General features: G+C 45.6%; 1 protein-coding gene across 4 annotated transcripts in view; it reads left to right on the top strand.

Annotated features, from left to right (window-relative positions):
* The window catches only part of PRKCE (protein kinase C epsilon), a 503,885-nt gene that overhangs the window by 392,515 nt on the left and 86,719 nt on the right, over positions 1–24,651 (top strand). For all 4 annotated transcript variants that reach the window (XM_025932829.2, XM_086701184.1, XM_086701183.1 and 1 more), the window contains one exon: positions 23,681–23,835. In XM_025932829.2, the coding sequence (XP_025788614.1) occupies positions 23,681–23,835 (155 nt within the window). The remainder of the gene's footprint in view (positions 1–23,680; positions 23,836–24,651) is intronic.

The raw sequence follows: 24,651 nt of genomic DNA, 5'->3' as shown, positions 1-24,651 counted from the left end.
CAGATGAGGAAGCTGAGGCTCAGTCATGCAGCCTGTGGCGTGGTTGAACCCCTGAGCACGAGGCAGTACCCTTGCTATTTTCTTACCAGATGCAGACTTTAACGTGGCTCTGATCTCCTTTGGGGGAAGCTGGAAGCTATTTCCTGGATCTGGTACCCACTTTGAAGTCATGCTGCATTTCATTTTTTTTCTTTTTGTTAGAGAGCATGCACGTGTGCCCACACGTGCGCGCGCACACACACACACACACACACACACGTGTATGAGCAGGGGAGGGACAGAGAGAGAGAGAGAAAGAGAGAGAGAAAGAGAGAGAGAATATCCCAGGCAGGCTCCACGCTCCCATATAGAGCCTGATATGGGCGGCAATCCTAAGACCCTGGGATCATGACCTGGGCCAAAATCAAGAGTTGGACACTCAACCCAATGAGCCAACCAGGTGCCCCGGCATAGTATTTGTTAGGGACTGTTCTATCTGTCCGGTGCTTTACCACTTGCATGTATTATTTATTTCTTTTTTAAGGCTTCACTGAAGTCAAGTGAGAAGCAAATATTTAGGGATGATTTCTGGGGTGCATGGAGAGAGAGGAGAAAAGCTGAATAATCGATGGTTGTGTCACTTTGGACATGATCCCTCATCCCTCTAGTAGTTGAGTGTATCTAAGGGTTGAGCCTCTTTCAGAAGTCACCATGTATGATCCCGTATGTAGAAAATATTAACAAATGCACACACACATAAAGAACTTACTAGAACTAATAAAAGAGCAGAGAAAGGGCAAGGGCATGGACCTACAAAAATCAGTTGCATTTCTATCTACTATCAAGGAGCGACCCGAAAATGAAGTTAAGAAAACAGCTCCATTTACAACGGCATCTGAAAGCATTAAGTGCTCAAGAATAAACTTAATAAAAGAAGCTGAAGATTTCTATACTAAAAAATACAAAGTACTGGAGGCACCTGGGTGGTTCGGTTGGTTAAGCGTCCGACTTTGGCTCAGGTTTTGATCTCAGTTTGTGGGTTTGAGCCCTGCGTCAGGCTCTGTGCTGACAGCTTAGAGCCTGGAGCCTGCTTTGGATTCTGTGTCTCCCTCTCTCTCTCTGCCCCTCAAAAACAAATACACGTTAAAAAAAAATTTAGTACAAAGTACTGAGAGAAATTAAGGAGGATCTAAATAAATGAAAAAAACAGTCCATATTGATAGATTAGAAAACAATATTATTGAAATGGAATATCTCCGGAAGTTGGTCTGCATATTCGATGCAATTCCTATCAAAGCCCCAGCAGGCTTCTTTGCAAACAGCGGCAATCTGAAGTTTAAGTTCATGTGGAAATTCAAAGGGCTTGGAATAGCCAAAGGAATCTTGGGAAAGAAGAACAAAGTTGGAAGAGGCACACTTCTTCATTTCAAAACTTTCTGTAAAGCTACAGTAATCAAAACAGTGTGGCGCCTGCATAAGGGTAGACCTACAGATCAGTGGAACAAAGATTCCAGAAATCAACTCTCACATTTATGGTGAATGGATGGATCATTGACAAGAGGGACAAGGCCACTCAGTTGCGGGAAGGATCATCTTTTCATCAAATGGTGCCAGGACATGTAGAACCTTCTCCCACACCATCAGCTAAAATCCACTTAAAGCGAATTATAAGCCTAAATGTGAGACCTTGTCCTACCTACAGCTTCCTGTGAAGTCACCAGAATGAGAATGTCAAAGGCCTGGGGCAGTGTCCAAAGAGATACAAGCAGGACCTTCAGTGATTCTGCAGAAATTACTGGATGGGAGAGAAAAACAGATTAGAGACATGGTGAGAAGCCCAGCTCTGAAAGCAGGAACCTTTCACTGTTTGGACCCCACGGGTCATCTGCAGACCAAGAAATTTGGACCTAATAAGGACCTTATTATGTTATAAGGGAACTTAACTTTTTAATATAAAATAGCTACTTATTTCAAATTCTTTTTGTTATTTCCTGTATGTAGTTGTTGTTGTTTTGTTTTGTTCCCCCCTCTCCCCCCTCCCAACACTACAGCCTTCTGGTGAGATAGGAGCAGAATTGCCATCATCTTCACTCCATGCCTGCCTAGTGCCAGCCTCTGCTCCCAGCTCTTTACAGAATACAAGCTCGCTGGATTCTCAAGCCAGCCCAAGGGGGTGGGTACTGTTCTCACGCCCATTTTACAGATGAGGATATTGAGGCAAATATGGTTTTGTGACCCACAGCTAAGAAGGTGCAGAGCTGGGGTACAAATTCGTGCAGCATGGCTACAGGACGGTGACTCCTCACCAGGCCCAGTACGGCCTGCTATCACTTGCATATAACTGAGGAAGTGCAGGGACAGACCCTGTAAGCAATTATTCAAGGCCATGACGTAAGTTGCCCATCAATTCACTGGTGTGTTTCTGCTGCCTCAGACACTGACACCCATCCTGTTCACTGCGAGCACACGTCCCACATACATAAAGTAAGGTAAGTTAGAGAAGAATGACAGGAGAACGAAAAATCTTCGATCTTCAGGGCAACTCCTATCCAAACTCAGCATCTCTGCAATTTCACCCATATTCACCAAAAGCTCATTACACAGCTTCCTCTTACGCATTTTCTGCCCTGGGAAGCTCCCTATAGTGACTATTATTTGATAGCCCTTCTAGATAGAACGTTCTCCTCCTTTCTGAGCCCCAGGTGGCGTTGGCCTTGTCAGTTCCATCCTCAGCCCCGGTTCTGCCTCTGGAACAGTGCTCAGGGAGTCCCGTTTCCTGGGTTTGAAGCCCAGCTCTGTGACAAACACACTCTGTAACCTTGGGCCTTAGTTTTCTCATCTGTAAAATGCAAACAAGCTCTTGGGAGGAGTGCATCATTAGGCGCCCGGGGCTGCTCACTGTTACCATATTTGGTCACTCCAGTCTAGCTTCCTCTTCTTCATGTCAGCACCTTTGCTGCTTTACCTGCCTCCCCACCACCTCTGGTGGCTTACAGACCTTCCTTTCGGATCTCGCTCTTCTGGGTACACTCTGCCTGCAAAGAACTGTCCCAAAAGGCAGACGCCAGAGCTGGACTCTGTAACCCCTGATGTGTCTGACCAAGCCCACTTGTGAGCTGAGCCCACAGTCACTTTCAGATGGGATTCATGTGTCAGCACAAGGCTTCCTGATAAAGCTGTTCATTTCGTAGGTGTTACCTGGAGGGAGCATATGCTGTTGTCCCCAGATCCTCTTTCCTTTCCTTTCTCAAAAGGTGTTGTAGTGATTAAGACAGAAATTGGTGGCAATTAGTGCATTTAGGTGTTTCTAGATTTTACATTATTTCTTCTTTTTTTAATGTTTGTTTATTTTTGAGAGGGACAGAGCACGAGTGGGGGAGGGGCAGACACAGAATCCCAAGACTGAGCTGTCAGCACAGAGCCCGACGTGGGGCTCGAACTTGTGAACCACGAGATCATGACCTGAGCCGAAGTTGGACACTTAACCGGCCGAGCCACCCAGGTGCCCCTAGATTATTTCCTCCCAAATCACTATTCATTAAGAGCTTTTACTGTGTGTTGTAACTGTCTCTTTGTATAAAAATGAATATTGGAAACTAGACAAGCCTGGAGTTCGATTTTGCCCTCCTGACACCATCCTTCCTGTGGGTAGCAGCAGGGCTGAAATTACCTTTTCTCTTTCCTAAAGATAGCTCTCAAACCTTTTATTTTAGTGGTGGAATTCATGGCTCTGATGCTAATGAGAAACCCCGAACATATGAAAGAGCCAAAGGCATTTCCTTCCTGATAGAAAGATGCGACTTTGGCCCTGTTTTGGTTACTTTTGCTGCAAAAGAGGTCACCTCAGCTTGGAGGGCCCAGCTGGTTGGTTCTGGCTGAGGGCAGTCAGAGGGTGGTTGAAACGGGGCAGGGGGCTGAAGCAGCTGGGGACTGGTTGGCATCCCTCCCTCCTAATGGGGTCTCCAAGCCTGTCCCTGTGTTCTCACCGCATGGGTTGACTTGAGCTTCCCTACAACATGGTGGCCCCAGGGCAGGTGTGGTGGCTGAAGATTTCAAGAGAGAACATTCCAGCGAACAATGGGGAGCCTTCAGTGCCATCTGTGATTAACCTCAGGAGTCACGTTGCATCAGTTCTTCCACAGAAACCCATCCAGTTTCAAGGGACACATGGAATGAGGAATTTGCAGCAATCTGGAAAACACGCAACCTTCTTCCCACCCAGTCTCGCCTGACGTAGAACTCTAACACACAGTTGATAAAGTTATTGGGGTAAAGTGCTGGAAAGAGGGCGAGACATAGGATAAGGCAAGAAAGATTCTCTTTTCAAATTGCTGAATGACTCAGCTCTGTGACTTTGCATTTTTGTTCTGTTTTGTTTGGGTTTGGTTTTTTTACTCAAGCATTCAGAAGTTCAATTTGTTCCTCCACAAAAACGGGGATTTGGATATAGCTTCCCTGGCTTCCTGGCCAAGCTGTTGGAAGGATGAGAAGAGGAACCACTTGGGAAAAGATGAGAATATAAAAAGATCTCTGTCAGGATTATTCACAGGGACTTTTCTTACACTGGCTGAAACACAGAAGAGGCAAAGGCCCCCCACCAGCCAATTGACATGAAATGAGAAGGTTAGGTTCAGACCTCAAGAATTACTTTTAACCCACTTTCCTCTCCTCGACCCCCTCTTTGCCCTCACTTTTTGGTTTGCAAGAGGAGCAAAATAATGGATGAATTCATGCCCTTCTCAGTACTTTGCAGTTTGAGCTGGAAGGAACCTTAGCGACTGGCTAGTTCAATTCCCGTGAGAGAAAACAGCCTGCTACAGCTCACACAGATGCTAGACAAGGCCGGAGGGAGGACCCGCGTTTGCAGGGCCTACCAGGATCAAGGACTAAAGCTTTCTGTCCTGACAGGACACAAATATCCTGGCCTAGGTGGCCTGTGGCAGGTCAGGACACGAGGAGGTCAGCTGGCCATGCCGTCCACCCAGCCCCTGGAAAGCCGGAATTGGACTGGCTGGGATCCAGATGCCCATTGTGTGGGGATGGGATGAAATGTTTCCAAAGGAACTGGCTCATTGTTTAGGATGCTAAATGTTTATTTGGTCAAACCAGACTTCAGCTGAAGAAGTTAGTCAAAGGGTCTGAATTTGAAATCCCACAGACTTGGCTTAGAGGGAACGGACAGTGCGGAAGGAAAGAAGAGAGTCTTTTTCGATCAGAAGTTGCGATCAAGATGTTCACTCAGGACCTGGTCCGCATATACCACCTGGTGAGAGGAGGGCTGAGCTCTCACCCAAGCAGGACAGACCCAGGGACTTCCGGTTTTCTGGACGTTCCAAAAGGTTCACCAAATGCCATGGGTTCCATCTCATTGAATGGTTCTTGATTCTGTTACTTAAAAATGTCACTTTTAAGTGAAGTAAAATATTATGAATGCCTGTTTGCCTGCACATTAATTGTTTCTTTTGGCCAGTGAAGTTCTCTTCTTCGACTCCTCGGGGACAGTGGCCACAGCACATAGTTCGTTGCATCAACCAGGGCACTTGTTGTCACTCAGATCCTTAGGTAACCAGTGCAGTTGTAAGTGATCGGTGAGTCTGTACAGAGTGGTCTGACTCAGAACAGTTCATCTTCGAGACCACTGGGATTCGTCTTGCTTTTGCAGGGATTAGTGGTTTTGTTAATGTTTCCAAGCAGATGTGAGAGGCACTCCACTGTGGGCATTCCCTACCACTCCTGTGCGTGTTCACGTTCTCTGGACCCAGCGTCTGGCTTGGGCCATCTGCTCGCTACTTGTCATGTGCTTACTGAAGACAAGTATCTGAATTCATTTTCAAATGAACTGGAATTCAGGGGATGTTTGAACATTTTAAAGATTAGCCAACCAGAGCGTTTCTCCTTGCTAATTTGACACGTCCTTACTGCTCTATGCTCAAGGTCATGTGGGTGCACCATTACATGTACGATAAGAATGAAAACCAAACAGACCTTTAAAGGACTAAAGAAAATACCAGGCATAGGATTAACCAAACATGAATTATCCTGTACGTTATTAAAGAACAACAGAGCATGTTGTTGGCTTTGAGCTGTACACTATTAAATGCCGCAAGAAGAGTTTTGCCATATCTGTTCTCTATAGAACATACCATTTCAACTTGGGAATGTGTTTTCAGCCCCCAGAGCCGAAGTTAACAACGTGGATGACTGCGAAAGCAGTTCGTGTATAACCACCACACGTAAGGTCAGACAGCCCTTCCATGAGCACTGCCTGGACACGGAAAGGAGACCCTGTCCGAGGTTTCAGGATACCTGTTGTGAGTGAGACTTGCATGGGCAAGGCCTTGGAGCATTAAGTCTCAGAGCTCTACCACCCTCTCCCCACCCCCCGCCGACCCGGGGAGCCCACATGCACACCAGGTGGTGACCGCTCACGGTAGCTTTACAAAGCAGGCCTTTCTTCCAGCGCTGCTGGGTTGCAATGGGCCACTGGGAGCAGGGCTCTGGAGTGTTCTATATGCTTGTAGGATACTCAGCCCTGCTCACGCTGAAGGCATCTCAGTCTGTGTGTCCATCCCAGTCACCCAAAGAACTCTGTCTAGTCCTGTCAATGTTAGCGCCAGATCTTATTTTTTCCTTTAATTGTGTCCAATTCCTTCTAATTTTTTTTTTTTTTTTTAGAATTGATTTAGCATTGTGCTCTCTAGTTCGGAGAAGCAATTCTCTTGGATTCATTGTTATTCTGCGGAGACCAATGCCCTACAGCAGGTGATTCCAGGCTGTTTATAGTAATGGAACCCTTCCTTAAAACAAAACCTGCAGAGCAGCTCAGTGTATAAAATTATAAAAGGGGACTTGGCTTTCTGGTGGCTGGCCCCCAAAGTTCCTCCTTGGTACCTGGGATTCCTGGAATATAATTTTAAATCCCCTCTTTTCGTTGATGGGGGGAAATCAGGACTGGTAGTCCAGAGTCTCCCGGAGAGTAGTATCATGCTTGCTCTCCTGAGCACCTTTTCAGCATGTTGCTGTCATTCATGCATCAACTGTGTTTCTTGCTCTCTTCCCAGATACAAAGCACTGCGCCAGATGCTGGTGACGTGGAAGTGAGTAAGATAGACGTGGCCCCTATCCTCTTGCTGGGGATAACTTTTAGGCTTTCAGGGGCAAAATCTGTCCCAGTGCATAGTCTGTGTGTTCTGGTGATAGGTCATCCCTGTGGGCACTCCCTGGGCGGATGTGTCTTACCCAATCTAGTCAGCCTCTTCATGCAAAGTGTTCCCCTCAGGAAGCCATGAGAAGCCCAGCATGCCAAGAAAATCCCGCTGTGATTCTAAAACAATCCCTGAGAATCCAGGACTGGACACAAAGCATGAGGACTGAGGGGTAAATAGGAGAGTTGGACAGAATGATGGCTGAGGTTCTCTGCGATATGCTCACTTTCCGTTTTCTTTATTTTGCATCCACCCCTCCCTCTCCCCATTTCACTACCCGTCTTTTAACTAGGAGGTGAAGGATAAAAACTCAGCTTATTAATGTAGGTTTTCCTACATTTACAACCACAGCACACAAATATTCAAGCACGTCTCTCATTTTGCTAAGTGTATTCTTGGACACCATAGCAGAAAGCGGAGTGGGGAAAAGCTGATCTTTTTTCTCTTCTCTTCAAGCCAGTTGCTGAACATCTTGCAGTTAGCCGCTTGTGCCGCTAGAGGGCGACGGTACTTGGAAGGGAGGGCAGAGAGGGTGGCTATTAAACTAGGCGATACTGATGAAATAGCCACCGGTTATTATGTTTGATTGATCCACGGCCAGGAAAAGCAGGCGGGAGAGCTAAAATGCTTTAGGCTCAGCTAAGTGAGTGAATTGGTGATATTCTAGGAGAATAAATTTTGGAATTACCCCCATGTCCAGCAATGCAGGACACTTTTTTTCTTATGAGCAAGATTCTGAAGTTACGCAGGGGAAAAAAAAAAAAAAAAAAAAACACGGACAAAAAGTCAGGGGCAGAGCTGTGCTTTTCTTTTAAAAATAGATACATAGAAGCATGTGTTTGTTTATTCCTACTTGGTGTTTTTGTTTTACTTCTAAAACGAGAACAGCTGAAATAATTTCTGAATTGTTCTGGACTTTGGAGCACAGACTCCCAGACAGTCTCTGTGGTCTGGGCCCTCAAAAACCCACCTGACAAGGGCTGAAGCTATTTGAGGCTGTGTGAAGCAGCCCAAGTTTGTTTTCCCCTGCACTTGAAAATGAAAGCCTAGCACGCTCCCAGGACAGAGAACTCTTTTGCAGCTTTTTTTTTTTTTTTTTTTTTTTCCTGAGAAAGCCTCGTCTCCATTCTTTCTGCTGCAGGAGTTCTTACTAGGGACCCCTGGACCCCTCTTCTGCCTAGATTGGAGTTGCATTTTCCTATCAAACTCCTTGAAGATGCAAATTGTTAAATAACCCAGGGAGAGGACAGAGGATTCATTTCTAATGACCTGACAGAACCCTCCTTCCCCTCTGAGCCCCAAGGGTTGTTGACTATAATAAGGTTTTAGTCCTCAAATCCTTCATTTGCTAATTTTTGCTGCACAGAAGGACAGCTAACTGCCATTACAATAGTCTTACTCCTCTGACACCCAAAAGTCATCTAAATATATCTATAAATGAAGTTCACATGAACGTCAATTAATGATGTGTTTCTTAATACTGACTAATTGGGCAGCCCAAAATCAATTAGACTTCCCTGCATGGAAGGCTTCTTTAGAAAATGGTAGTGGATGATAATGGGAAGGACATCTTGGCCACAAATGCTTCAACTATAACTCAAGGGATTGAGATTATCATCAGCAGCCTGCACTAGAAGCAAAGTCTTACTGAAAGCTATCTCTCTTCTAGATTAGATAGAAGAACCGGGGAGGTACAAGGAAACATTTTCTGAGGTTGGCTATACTCGGAGTTGGGGGACGGTGTGGACTGGGACTTGGAAAACGCCTCACCGGCCTAACGCTGGCAGCACGACCAACTACCGCGGGAAGCACAGTCAACAGCGACTGATGTTTTCTAGCTCTTTCGGGCTCTCTCTGTGGGCTCCTTAGTATTACAGAATTTTGCTACCTTATGCTCACATGTCTCTCTTTGCCTGTGGAAGTCCCTGGCCCGGGGAATTTATGTTCCTTTGCTTGTGATTGAGGGGGCGGGGAAGGGGGGTTAGGTGTTGTCGCTGACAGTGAGCTGACGCCTTCTACAGATGTTGCTCTTTACTTTTAGCCAGGGTATGAAGGAGAAAGTGTTGACTTTCTAACTTACAAGACCATACTCTTAAGTTCTTTGACCCTTGCACATTCTTAACCCTTTGAAATATTTTCCTTGTTTCCACACCTCAGAGCTAGGATCCTAGAGTATAGGGTAATAATTCTCCAGGCTTCTTTTATTCAGACAGGTAAAGGAGTGGGGGTGGGGGTGTTGATGTAATTCCTGGCTCATTTAAACCTAAAGGCCTACCCTTAAGGGAAGAGAAAAGGGGAAAGCGACCGTCCAAGACCTGAACCTTGAAATAACACTGTCCACCAAGTATCCAAGTGTCAGGAAACGTGTCTTTGGGTGATCTAAGCAACCTCTCCCCAAGTCTCCATGAGGAACAGTGTTTGGTTGTTGGGGTTTGTCATAGTTTCTAACCTACTCACGAAATAGTTTCTTTCCCAACAAGTGAATGCCAGTGTCACTCCTTGGAAAGTCTTTCTCTGACTCTACCAGAAGACCATTCATGTTACTATCTGTCCATTGATTGCTAAGCTTTACAGTGAGAAAAAGGACACAGTCATTTGGGGGAAATGGGGTATTCTTCTCATTGGAATCGCCAAAGATCATGTGGGTGTGGGGACCACAGTTCAGAGAAGATCTGTTGTAACTAAATGTGGAAACGTTACTTTTCAGATTTTAGCAGACACCCTTTTACCTTCCTATCCTGGAATTAGATCCTTCTGACAGGTCTTTGCTTTGTCTTAATGATCAAGGTCTGGTGTGACTAGAGGTCAGAACCATAAGCAAAAAAGAACATTTAAATATTTTTCAATTGGAAAATTACCCTGAAATATCTTTACTATATTTCCCAGCTGTAAATGATCACAGATGCTTTGAGTCATGCTGCTGATTCCAGGAAGGTGTTTACACAAGTTGAGAAAGTGGAAGGGGCCAGTTGACGCATGCTTTAGCTGATGGCATTGTCTCCTTGGAAGCTCAGGCCCCCTTGCCTTATGCACACGGGGCTGATGGAATGCCGCTGCTGACTCTGACATAGCTATCTCTTCTGAGACGGTATTGCTCCCCTCCTCTCCCCCGCCCCAACACATTTGTAAAGACCCAGCAGCAGCCCTCCGGAGATTACTATTTCACAGACATTCCAAAAGGCTGCTTGCAGATAGCTCAGCCACCATTTTAACCTTGGCATTTCCCTTGAGAGAATAGAGGAGTAGCAGGCCAGGACCTAGAGGAAGGACATGAAAGTGGTAAGGGGCTTCAGGGGGTCTGTGGGGAGATGAGATAGCCCTGTACAATATCGGGTGAGGGGGAAGAGTTGATAAACTCCCTTTCCTGGGTTTTGTAGATTCCCCTCCGTTTATGCCTGCATGCCCGTTCGAGTGTCAGCGTGGCTAGAGTCACCCCAAAGGAAATGTTGCAGTAACCAGAGTCACCTGCCTTTATTTTGATCTTGCTTTCCTTCCCTTCCTTTCTTTTCCCAAACATTTGTAAATGGAAATAGATAATCAGAGGTTGGATTGGCAAAACTGTTGGTTGCCTCTTGCTAAACCAGTGTCTGGGGAAAAGAGGGCAAGAGACCACCTGCTCTAATTAGAAATCCTAGACGTATATTCATTTAACAACTTTGTATTACTCAGTGCATTGTCTTCGAGTAAACTGTGAAAATAAGTGATTTCTAGCGCTCGGGGCATAGTCTGTGAACTGATGTGTCTGTGTCTCTCATAAATTTTCCATTTGGATGATCAGAGCAGGGCAGAAGTTTTTTGTGGCACTATTAAGCTACAGGCAACTGTTGTCACTGGCCGACCCTGGGTTGTAGGTGCATGGGAACTTGGTCGAGGCCTTCATGGCGTGGAGAAAAGCTCATTTCTAGGGCGAAGTCCACCTCGGGTTTGTCGGGAGCTTCTGCTAATTATTCTTGTGTCAGTGCTTCTGTTTTAACCAAGTTGGCAGAATTTTATCTTATCCAAACAGAGATACACAGCAAAAGAAAACTAATTTGGACAATTAGAATTGGTGGTAAATCTGAATTATGTGGAATATGTTCAGAAAGATGATGTGCTACTACCCCTGTGCGTGGAAAGGAATTAGAACTGCTAACTCCTAGCTGCCAGGTAGAGGTTCCCTAGGAACCTTCCATGATAAAACGATAAGCGTAATTTTAATTAGCACATTTGCTAGAGAGTAGATGGGTGCTGTCAGTGTGCTTAAAGATTTGTGTTCTTCAGTTAGTTACACAGTTTTCACGCATTTGAATTGGCCATTCATTGGCCAAGCCATGCATTCCTTTATAAAGATAAATTTTCAATTTATTCCCATTCGAGATATTACAGCATTGTGTTTGGACACATGCCACATTGGTGAAGTGCACTGTATACTGAGGCCTTGTCCACCTTACGGAAAGAGATATTAAACAGTGGTTTAGAGGGGCGCCTGGGTGGCGCAGTCGGTTAAGCGTCCGACTTCAGCCAGGTCACGATCTCGCGGTCCGTGAGTTCGAGCCCCGCGTCGGGCTCTGGGCTGATGGCTCGGAGCCTGGAGCCTGTTTCCGATTCTGTGTCTCCTTCTCTCTCTGCCCCTCCCCCGTTCATGCTCTGTCTCTCTCTGTCCCAAAAATAAATAAAAAACGTTGAAAAAAAATTTTTAAACAGTGGTTTAGAGCACTGAAGGACAGCCTGAGGCAGCCTCTGAGAGGCGACTTGGACCGTGCCTGGGAGGCGGGACGGAGGGGGGTACCTGGCAGCTTAAGGCAGTGCATGTTGTGCCCTCTTGCAGTCTTGTGCATCTCTTCTGTCTGTTCAGCACATGTTCAGGTTTAGGCCCAGTCCACACGGTACATAATGAAACACCAACGATAATCTCAAGAGGTGGCATGGCATGTCTTGGAGTTCTCCGAGAACGGAGATGGAGAATGAGCAGTTTATACCCTGGAGGCATGCTGCCTTGTGTTTAGTAGGTGCTCAGAAAGTATCTGCCAAAGATTGATTGACATTTATGAAATGAACGTACCAAACTTAGACTTAGCCGGGCAGGGCCTGAAGGCTCTCGGATGCAGGACCGCCCATCCTTAGGAAGCCAGTTTATTTCAGAATAGTTACTTAGTTTTCCTCTGATGTGGCAAACCAAGAATTTGACGCAGAGCAGAGGAACAGTAAAATTCATGTGAATCTGGAAATGCACCTCTTTTCCAGGCATTTATTTGGAGTTTCCTGGCATTGGATTGTTTGTAGGTCAGTATTGCAAGAGAGTGCACATTTTTTACATAATACTGTGGTTGAAAGCAGGGTTTCCTTACCAGCTCACTGATTATTTCACTAAGTAAGGAATTCGTCAGAAGGCAATTGAAAAGTCTTTTGTTTTCATTGTTCATAAGAGACTGCGATGGTTTGCCTGCACTTTACATCATTGGTGGATAGATCTCCCCTGTGGAATTCTTAAAAGAAGGGTCATGAACATGTGTAAACCTCAGCTAGTCTGTATCCAGGATGAAGAGAAGTAATCTATTTGGGTGAGCCTCACCAGTGGTGAACCATCTAATTTATAAGCATGCCTTCTGTGCTAGGTCCAGTAAAGGATTCAGAAAGAGACCTCAGGAGCCACTGAAGGAACCAAGACCACAAAAAAGTGTTGACTTGGATTGTCTGGTGGTACTCACCTACCTCATAATTCAGACAGTCTTAGCTGCGCAGAACCAAAATTATATTAAATTACGTGGACTGATAAGTCTAATTAATCAGTCATTATTATTGACTGGCTGTTACATACAAGGTGTAAGTCCTGCTCTCATGGCCTGAGAAAGTCTCGTTGAAGAAGTAGGGTAGAAAAATAGCACTGAGGCAAATAACCCTGTATGCATTCACAATAAATATATGCCAATGGTGTAAGTTTATAGTGCCCAGGATATGATTACTCATTCTCTTGGGAGGCTTGAGGACTGCCATGAGTTCACTGGAGAAAGGGTTCTGTAAAAGCTGTCTTCACTGGAAGGGACGTCGCCAAGGAGGAGGAGAATAGGAAGTGTTTGAAATGTGGAGAGAGGAGGCCCTGGGAGCAGAGTTGCCTAGACGGTTCAGAAGTGACAAAGACCAAGACCAAGACCAAGACCAAGACCTGCTTGCAAGATGAAGTGAAATCAAGTCAAGTAGGAGGCAGTGAGATAGACTGAAATTTGGATCACCACCAGATGGGGAGGTTCCAGTGTGAACTACTCAAAACACGATCCCCAGACTAGCAGTATTGCAGTGCGTGGGAGCTTGCTGGAGATCCAGAATCTTGGGTCCCAATCTGGACCTACAGACTCAGAATTTGGGGATTTGGGGTCCAGGAATCTGTGTTCTTAAAAAAGCGTCCGTTTGATTCTTCTGTACACTGAAGTTTGAAAAGCACCATTACAGATAGTTGGGGCTTTGTTCCAAATGACAGTGGAGACCCTTTGAAGGCTCTGGAGTAGAGAGGTGGCCTGTTTTTTAGTGAGCTAGCAAACCAGGGCCTTGGGGAGATGGTCTTCAACATGTATGCTTCTTCAGTATTCTCACTTGTAATTCTCACTCACCTGCTGGTCACCACCTGCACGAGAAAACCTCTCCAAATTGCCAGTCATTTAACTGTGGGAGCTGAAGTCATATAAATGCTCTTTGAAGTGGTTTCTGAAGGCTGAGGGTAGGTCCTGTCTGGGTAGTGATGTGGTGTGCATCTATGGTAGGTTTCTGTAAGTAGGGGTTTTGTTTTAATGCGTGTGTTATGCAAAAACTTAGCTAAGTCACCAATGACAGCAAACACCTTTATGGTGCTTTATAGTTTAAAACGTAGTACAAAGGACTGATTTGAAATGAGTCCATCACTGAGTGAGCCACGTGCAGCCACCAAATAAAAGGAGGCTTGTGAATGAAAAATTAGAACTAATGTTTTCCTTAGCAGTTTTGGTTTTTGTTTTTTTTTTTTTTTTCCAGACCCAAGCACCTATAGTAAAGGTAATCTGTTTTCTGTGCGGTCACTGCTATCGGATCTTGATTTGATAGTTGGGGAAGCCAACGTCCGTGTTTGTCCAGGCTCACACAACCAATAAGCAGCTGAGTTAGGATTCAAACGCAGGCAATCTGGGTCCACAGGCTGAGCTCGGACCACTACACCAAGCAGGTGAGAGTGTGGATGGAGAACGATATCAGAACGTTAAAAAACACCCACTGACAAGGTACCACAAATAGGATTTGACTATAGTCCAGTCATACCCTATTCCTGTTGAGGTGTGCAAGTTCCTGAGTCTTTTTTTTCCCCCTCATTCGTGGCATTAAATGAATCTATTTAGAGAATGGATTTCTACATTTAAAGAAACCAGCGTTCTAGCCAAATTAAATTTGTTGCCCCCGCCCCCGGTCTGCATCAGAGCTACAACTCAACCCGAAACTCTCTCTTGCTTTGTCCCTATCACCACCTTTCCCGGTCATTAAGAACAAAAGGTTTGTGAACAGATTAAACCTACGCTGTTTGTGTTCTGCTTTTTGAGTACCTATACCTGTTTAGTGCAGACTACCTGGTGTCGATCGGAGTCCGTGCCCATAGATTTTTGAAAGCAACACATGCCGGAATTTAGCACTTTCTTACGATAGCACAACCGTAGCTAAACAATTCCTTTGAGAGGGCCCTGTGCTATGACACCAAATATTTAGAAGTTTATCTCACCACACCGCCTGGCATTCTGAGTAAACCTGGGCAGTAGTATGGAGATCAAAGAATTTAATAATCAAAAAACCACCTTTCACGCTCTATCTGCCATCAAATGAGAGTATTAGTGAAGTGGTATGGAAATCCTCTTTAGCACGCCTGCAGCCACCAACCATGCCACTTAAGATTTAAAACAATGTGATTGAGCGTTCAGAATCCACAGGATTGAGTTGTATGGGTACGTTAGTGTATTATTTCCAAGTTGCCAGTTTCCCCCAGATTAGCACATTTTCATTTCGGCTTTATTAAAGGAGTCAGAACATGAAAGGGGATTTAGCACAGTGGAGATGTCAACCACGCTTCCTTGCCATCATGGAGTGGCTTATTTGGTTCAAGGCAGCCATGCATGTGAGTCCAACAACGTGACTATGGGACTAAAAGTCAAGCCAAGTGGGATTGATAGAAAGGAAAAGACAGAAATACAATGATGCAGTGAAACCACAGCTCTCTAGCCCCGGGTGGGAACTTCAGGCCCTTGATTTGATTTCGTATGGCCCTACAGTTGCAAAACACACGACACAACGCAGTATCAGCTACACAGTAAGTGCTTTCGTACAGCATTACTGGAATGGCTTGGATGAGCCCAGCATGGTGTTAAGCACAGCAGAGACGCAGCCAGATGCAGGGGACGGGGCTCTGATCACTCCAGGAGACGCCTCCTGTTGTGGAAAGCCGTGGTTTTCATGAGAACACACTCTGTCCGTCAGAGTGCTAGAATGGAAGAAGCTGGAAACCTTTGGTTCAGGAATTTACATTCTAGGATCTTGTTACAGATGATCAGCTCTGTCTGCTACCCAGAGCCGGGAGAAGTGGGGGGCAGCTTTTCTTTCCTTCACGTTTGGTGCGGATCAACCTGAATATCCCCATCTAAGCAGGTTCTGTATTCTTCCCACAACTGAAGGGAAATATTGATGTACCTTCTCCATTCAGAGTCACCTACCTGGTATTTGCTTATCTTTAAAGCTGGCACAAGAACTTTGCATAATCTTTGGAAAGAAAAGAAAGGTAAGAAAGGAGCTAGGTGTAAAGGGAACAATTCAGTTAACTGGTCAGTTGTTTTGTATACACAAGATTGAAAAAAACTTTCCTTGATTGCTTTTCACTGAATAGACTTGGTCACTTTACCATGAATGTGGGTACGTTCTAATCCTCTGAGTGGTGAGCTGGATTTTTCTCTAAATAGAATCAGGTAAGCACAGAAACAAAAACAAAGATAGAGAAACGAAAAAAAAAAAAACAAAAAAACAATAGCAACAGCAATAACCTGCTTCAAGGACTGACCTAACCCAGGACCACAGGCTTTATTTGCAGTGGTAGTAGGTGCATGAGCTCCCTGGAAATCAGACCTCAATATGACCTCTATAGGTGCTGCTTTTTGTGTTGGGCCCAGGAAACGATAAGGTGACGGCTTAGTTTCTGGAATCAGAGCAGCAGCTAAATGAGCTGTTTCAGTCCTGTGTGGGGTCCATCTCTAGCATCAAAACTGAGCATCTCAGCTAGTTCTTTACTCAGCTGCGCATGCACCGAGCCTAGACAAGATGGGGTTACACAAGACAGGGATGTCCTGAGCCCCACCTATTGGTGCTTATGACCTAACAAAGACACAGGAAGGCTTATGCGTGAGAAACAAGCAGAGTTGGATACAGTCACACACTGGATTGGGAGGAACAGCCTGAGCTCATGGGAAGAACATTGGTAAAGAACGAGACTATGATGTGGACCTCGGCTGGGTTGGGAAAATGGAGTTAGAACAAGAATACTTTTATTCCTATGCTTAAAAACACTTAGAAGGAACATTCCAGAGGTCCTTAACATTGGCTTCAAACAGCCAACAACTGGTGACAATGGGCTCTAATGAACGGGCAGTGTCTTCTTCCTCTCTAAATGATCTCTTGGTATCATCAAAGACAGATTTGGCCTATGCCACCATCTTGCCCAGAATGGGAAGGACCAGATTCTGGGTGGGCAGTAGGCATAGCACAGATCCTAAAACCTCTGCTGGGTGACTGGGCCACTAAGTTGAGCAAACGAGTGAGGGGCAAGGTTCCTGATACCTTGTTGCTTTCCTGGAGTCCAGGTCAACAGCCAAGGAGAGAGGACAGTCATCAGATGCTACACCTCAGGAGTGGCACTTGATGAACAAAACAGCCAATGGGGGAAACCAGGAAGAAGGACCTTGGGTTTTGTGAGGTGCCACTGAGGTACAAGACATTGACGCTCTGATGATGTGGTGAAGTGGAAGAGACTCAGCAAAGCCACACTGCTATCCTTTTCACTGTTCCCCATTGAAACCCTCTTGACTCTATCATTTTCAAAATGGGAACTGGGGCACCTGGTTGGCTCAGTCAGTTAAGCGTCCAACTCTTGATTTCGACTCAGGTTATGATCTCCTGGTTCGTGAGTTCGAGCCCTGCGTCGCACTCTGCGCTGGCAGCATGGAGCCTGCTTGGGATTCTGTCTCCTCTCTCTCTCTATCCCGCCCCTGCTTGTGCTGTCTCTCCCTCTGTCTTTCCCTCCCTCCTTCTCTCTCTCTCTCTCTCAAAATAACATTAAAATGGGGAGGAGAATTAACGACATGCCATTATTCCCACTTAACTTCAGACACTGCCCTTGTTCATGGCAGGAAGACACTCCAGCAGTCAACATTGTGGACATGTAGCCTATTTGGGGGCTGTTCCATACGTACTGTCGTGTCATGTCATAGAAGCTTCTTTCTCATAAGATGTTGATGACCGCTGTAAAAGGAAAGTGTTCTCTGATGTATTGAACGCACACCCTTCCTCTTGCCCCTGGCTTTCACACAGTTGAAAGTGTGTGGTGCAGGTTGGCAGTAACTTGAAGTTGTTCTCTGAGCAAGGTGAAGCTCTAGTCAGAGGCAGGAAATGTTTATTTGAACTTTATTGGGTGAGTCAGTTTGCTACAGCTTTAGGTCACTTTAAACTTGGGGCATCCTGTGTATGTCAAATAATCATAGTTTTAAGCAATTGGAGACAAACATCAGATGTACCTGAATGAAGCTTAGACCTTCTCAACCGGCAAACTGTCAAGTGGAATTTTTACCATTTGGCCAATTCTGATTAAGGCTTTCCCACATGAAAATAAGCGTCTCCCCTTTTACCCAAAGTAGGGTGGACTCTACCCTCGATGGCTTCTAGAAGATCGTTACAAGACACAGCCATGTGAAAACCCACTCTCTATTTCCCGTGCTACCATTGCTGTTGGCAGAATCGGTTATTGTGATAGGCATTCAGTTGAGATAAATCTGAATTTGAGGAAATATCACAACAAGGTCATTACACTCAAGTAAGGCCTTTGAATGATGGGAGACGAAAGGAAGAGAAGGCCTATGAGAAGAAGGACTGAGAATGTGTGAAAATGATTTTCTGTAGACAACATTATTTAAGTGATAATTATTTTTGTTATTGCATCGGGACGCTGACATCACTAATCCTAATTCTTATTCACACGAGACTCTTCTCTATTAATTGAGAGTTGAGTCTCCAGTGAGAAAAAGGATGTTTCCTGTGATGATGGCTTGCTTTCTTTGTGGGGAAATACAATTGTTGGGGCACCTGGGTGGCTCCGTCAGTTAAGCGTCTGACTTCAGCTCAGGTCATGATCTCATGATTCATGAGTTTGAGCCCCGCATCAGGCTCTGTGCTGACAGCTCAGAGCCTGGAACCTGCTTCGGATTCTGTGTCTCCCTCTCTCTGCCCCTCCCCCACTCTCACTCTGTCTCTCTTTCTCAAAAACATTAAAACAATAAAAAACAAATTAAAAATTATTTTGGTTAAGTTTCCCAGAGTGATTGGATTTTTCCTTTGGTTCTACCAAGGAGGTGTAATAGAGAGGAGGAAGGATGGCTTGTTGTTCTTGTTCAAAGATAATGAAGTATTTAGGACAGTGGCAATAGGGAACAGTGGGAATAACTTCAGGCTGCCTTCTACCACTCCATCTTGAAGTCTGCTTCCAGAATAGCTTTGCATAAAATCAGCTTTCTTTATGCCATTTCACAACTCAGAAATATTTCTAGGGTTCTTTGGTTCCTCCCTGTGTCTTCAGAACCACTTCCTCCCTGTACCACCCCCACCACCCAGTCTGTCTTCCTACCCACACCCAGAGTTTATGCCATTTCCTAGATAGCAAGTTTTTTCCACCTGCTTGCTCCCAGCCTCCCCATCCCCACATGCAGTGTCCCTTTCTGTTTCCCTCTGTCCTCGAGGGCTGTTCCTTTCACTCGCCAGGACTTCTCCTCCACCCGCCCCCCCTCCTGACTCTAATTCAGATTTGTGTCATCCAAATTCCTATAGAAATGGCCACTTCGACCAGGACCAGTGATATTATGGAAAATAAAATATAAAAAGGGTTTTCCCTTGACTGTTTCCTATAATGATCATAAGTGCTAAGGCCTGGATGACAGATGATTACTCTCTATGGTGGCTAGAAAGTAATGACCCAGATACATAGCTTTCACGATCTGATTCGTACATAACAATAGAACATTTTGTGTTGCTTTTTGTGGTTTCCCGTGTTCAGTTTCTAGTTCTTTGAAACCAAAGCCTTGGCTTATGTTATCTTTCATATCCCCCCAAGTACCCACTCCAGGGCTGGACACCCAAGAAAGACCTGTTGAACTGATAGATTAAATGGTGTAGATGTGGAGGGGTCAAGGAGATGTCACAGAGTGTGAAGTGAGGATCCACGATTCCCTTAGATGGTGCATTGGAGAAATCGTTCATCCTGTCACTGGCACATCAAAGGAGGACTGTTCCAAGTCCAGTCTTTTGTTGGGCACTCATGTGAAATTGATTCAAAAGCGATAGAATCTTTGCACATATAAACAGCTAACAAATGATGGAGAATGTGCATCCAAACAAATCCAATTGGCAGGACATGTGGTGCTGTTGAGAGGAAGCCTCTGGCTATCCATCACACCTTGAAAGATGAACAGGGCAGGCCCAGCTTTCCCTTCAAAGGCAGGAAAGGTTAGCGCTCTGGGAAAACAGAGCCCAATGGGAATTTCAAACACACGGTGTGGCCCTTCCGGCTTGTAGGTCATTATTAACTATTCTTACCCTAAATGGCCATGACATATAATCTCTTTCCTAATTTTATTATTTTACTTACTATCACAAGACCGTAACTTTTTAGACATTCAGGTGAGATTAAGGGAGGAGGAGGTGGAATAAGGCTTTTAAAACCTTTGGTTACCTCAGAAAACATATTTGCTTACTTTACCAGGAAGTTGGATTTTTGTTTTGTTTTGTTTTCTACTGATGCCAAGAGGGGATTAACGAGTAGCTGCTGGGTTTGCCAGCTTTCTTTTGATTTCAGTTTATGTAATTAAGCAGTTCCCAGAATGACTTGAGGTTCTCACTATGCATCAAAACATGCTTCTCAGATGTGTTAGGTGTGGAGGTCAGAAAGGATCCAAACTCACTGAACAGAGGGAGGGGGAGTGAAAAACTGATCTTGCTTTAGCAGCAGTCCATCCTATCTAAAAAGGGTTGATTCTGCTTTGGGGCCATGTACACTGAGGTATATTGAGTAGAAAGGTTAAAACAGAAGTTCAGAATGAGCTAATGTTGGAATAACTCAAAGTGAGGTTAACAATAGAAATAACACGGGAAACCAGCTCTGATTTACTGTTGAATTTCCAGCAACTAGAGCCTCGCGCATGGTGGATGTTCAAGAACTTGTGCATTCGACAAAGACACACTAGTAACCCACTAGGTGCCGGGCTCCATTCTAGCTGCTGGAGATACAGTAAGGGATTTAACCTCCCTCAGGATGCTCACATGAGTAGGCACAAGACAACCTGCCCGAGACATGGGGAGGAAACCAGCCTAAAAGCCAAGGGAGCCAGGCGTTTGCAGGAAGAAGATGTGATCACGAGAAAATGCTGCTAAAAGGACAGGAAAATGAAGACTTGGTAATGGTGGCAGCTCTACAGCCATCAGTGACAATAGGAATAGGCCACCTTCACAGAGTACCAGTCGTGAACCATGCATCTTAACATATAATTTCATCCCCCGTATGACACCTGTAAGGCAGGTCCTATGTCATCTGCTTTTTACAGATGAGAAAACTGAGGACAGGAATGAAGTCATTTGCCCGAGCTCAGATAGCCAGTAAGTGACAGATTCAGGAGGGAGCTCTTCTCCGTCACTCCATGGACCCTGTTCTTAAATGCTGTGTGTCTGGGGTTGGTGGAATAAAAAGCAGTCAGGGAGTGGAGAGGGGCATGGGAAAGCGAAGTTTTCTCCTCTTGAAAGATTTGGATTCTTTCAAAGTCAGCTGAGGAAATGCAGCGTTGTTGCTAAAGCCCAAGTCCGGGCTGGTGACCATAGGAAGGCACTGTAGCAGTTGTTTCTGATGGCGTGTTTCAGCTAGAGCAGGGCAGCGTCGGATACGTGACACAGCTGCACTGCTGGGTGGAAAGGCTTGCCCCCAGTGCTTCAGGGCCGCGGTTCTCAGAGTGGGGTCCCCACACCAACAGCGTTGACATCACCTGGGAACTTGTTAGAGATGCAGATTCTCAGATTCACCACCCCAGGTCTTCCAAATCAAAACCTCGGGGAACGAGGGGTGGAATCCATGTTCTAACAAGTCTTTGTGTGATTCCGATACACAAACCCGTGTTCTTGGGGTATCCTTGAAACCAGAAGAGGGAAAATCCGAATAGCTTATAATCCATGTATCTCACAGATGCAAAACACCTTGGCAGAAACTGATACTGAACCCTGGCTGCACGTTGAGGTCACATGGGAAGCTTTGAACACTACCAATGCCCGAGTCCCAACCTCAGAAATCCTGGTGTCATTGGGCTGGGGTCAGCCTGGGCATTTGGTTCTTGTAATGAAGGCTTGAATGGGGAGTGGATGATTGAGTGAATGGTTGGCAAGGCAGCCTGTGTATTTTTGAGTCAGAATCATACTTGGGGGAGAAAACAAGGCAGGTCTTGAAGGGGAAAGAAGACAAATGGAAGAGAAGCCAGACCTTAGGCCCTTTGTGAATACCAATACAGCTTGAATAAATCTGGACACTGTTGTGGGAGGAGAAGGCAGTCTGAATTCATAACAATTCTTAACGGGGGACTTATTTTCAGAGCACTTCCAATTGTAAAGTAAATATGCTATCAAGACTGCTTCATGAATAAAGAAGTATTGTGATTTTTAGTCAGTCTTAATGGAAGTGTTTCTACTAATTTTGGTTGAAAACAGTATGCTCACCTCCTCCTGGAAGCTTCACTCAGACTCTGTCTATATGTTAAGAATGTGCTCTGTTCCTCTGGCCTCTCCAACATCAATGTTTTCCCTTTGCTCCATGAACATTCCTCCCCCGCTGAGCTGCTCAGCTCCTGTCCTGGGCATTCTCACTCTGTCCCCAAATCCTGGGATTTGTTCATGCCCTCCACCCCCGCATCCTCATTTTCTCAGGCCCTAGCTCTGTCCAGAATCCTCCATGGTCCCTGGCTTAGAGAACCCGCCCTTCTCTTGCTCTTTCATCTTTAAGACACTCTGCTCCTATTTTGCTTTTCATTCTGCCCATTTCTCATCTCTACCCCTGGATCATAAGTTCTGCAGGGACAGTGCTGGCTCGTCATTCTTTGTCTCCTACCCAGCCCAGCACCCCACACCCCCACAGCCTTAGGAAATAGTAGTCAAGAAATTCACCGCAAAATGAATATCCATCTATCTGCCTCGCACATGCTCATGTAACGTGCTCACGTAGGGCAGATAAAGAAGGCCCCTCCTCCCATGAGGTAGGAGTGTGGTCGGGCCATTCAGAAGGCTGCCTTGAGGGAGGAATCCACGGGAAAATGTGCCAAGATGGGAATCCCAGAAGGAACCTCCTCCAGAGTGAAAAGTGGCCCTCGCAGAAGGGCCACTTGCAGCCTCATTACTTTGTAGTAGTTTCCTAGGACTGCCTTTAACATATCACCACCAGTTTGGGAACTTAAAACAATAGAAATCCAGTCTCTCTCAGCTCTAGAGGCCAGAAGTCTGGAACCAGTGTCACTGGGCCAAAATCAAGGTGTGGGCTGGGTCCTGCTCTCTCCCAAGGCCCCAGGGGAGAGTCCATCTTTGCCTCTTCCAGCTTCTGGTGGCCGCCATGTTCTTTGGCTTGGGACTACATCACAGTCGCTACCTCTGAGGCCACATTGCCTTCTCCCTGCTTCAAAAAACTCCCCCCTGCCTTTCTCTTATAAGGACAACTGTGACTGCATTTAGGGCCTATCCTGGTGATCCAGAATAACTCCCCATCTCAAGATCCTTAGCACATCTGCAAAGTCCTTTTTTGCTAAGGTCACATTTGCACATTAAGGGATTAGGACATGGATTTCTTCTGGGGAGCCATTATCCAACCTACCCCACGTGTAAAGGTAACTGGAGCTTCCAAAGGGGCAGAGATTTGCCCAAGGACACACTCCAAGGTCGTCACAGAAATCAGACAAAGACACAAGTCTCCTTTCTGTCAGCTTTGGGCTTTCTCCACTAGACTAAGCTGATGTTCATAAAAATAAAACAGAGGAAGAGATTTAAAATAACACCTCATACCCTAATCCGTGTGCTGTCTGCATTATTTGTCTTCTGTCTGGATTGGGTGCTACCAGGACTCATTCACCTCCGCACCCTCTTCCCCCTCGAGTTCTGTTGTGTCGGGCTCACGATACCCTCTCTGGCCTGCGTGGGCAGCTGCGGTAGAAATACCTAAATGGCATTTTCTGTTCTCCTTTCAGGACCGTCTCTTTTTTGTCATGGAGTATGTCAATGGTGGAGACCTCATGTTCCAGATTCAGCGCTCTCGAAAATTCGATGAGCCTCGTTCCCGGTTCTATGCTGCAGAGGTTACGTCAGCCCTCATGTTCCTCCACCAACATGGAGTCATCTACAGGTAGCTCTTCCCTCCTCCTCCGCCTCCCTTCCCTGACAGCGAGAAAATAAAGAATTCTGCAGGCACTTGAACTGACTTTGGCTCCTGCCCAACTGGTCTCTTAGCAACCCGCTTTAGATTAGTTGTTTGTTCCAATTTGCTCACAGAGGACTTTTTGGGGGGCTGTTTATCACTGTGAATGTTAATATTTGAATAGCCCCGGGAGATCTGGCCCACCATTTGTGCCAGTTTTGATTGAAAGCCCAAACACAACATTTTAAAGGCTTGGCGCCGAGCGACCTTGGGGTGACCTTCATTTCTCTCTCTCCCCACCCTCTTCCTTCAACATCAGGGCATTCTCCTTACTTTTTCCTTCTGTGCCATGAACTTCCTCCCTTCCCAACCTCTTGCCACTTCCTGAGTTTGTTTGGCTTAGTTGTCTCCAGCAGATAGAATCAGAGAAGGAGGAGTTGCTTGGGGGTCTCTGGGTTTATGATTCAAGGAGGAGGAGGGGAAGGGAGCTAGACAATATCCAACAGGAAGTGACTGCAGATCATCCAGTCCCTTACTGCCGCCCTGTCCCCTTTCCAAGAAAACACACACACACACACACACACACACACACACACACACTGATTTTCCAGCAAGGGAGCAGGGCTATTTACGCAGGCTCTTCTGTGAGGTCAGGAATTCTGGGGGGAGTAAATATTTATAATTAGCAATAAGGACACTAAAGTTCCTTACGGTTTTCTCAATGACTGTCCATTGCTTTTGCTCCCCCCCCCCTTTTATTAATTGGGTTGAATAATAGCTGGCTGGGTTCAACCTAGAACTTAG

The sequence above is a fragment of the Puma concolor genome, chromosome A3 (assembly GCF_028749965.1).
Source record: "Puma concolor isolate L17-30 chromosome A3, mPumCon1.1.hap2, whole genome shotgun sequence".
NCBI classification, from domain to species: Eukaryota; Metazoa; Chordata; class Mammalia; order Carnivora; family Felidae; genus Puma; species Puma concolor.
This window is presented reverse-complemented; position numbering and strand designations above follow the sequence as displayed.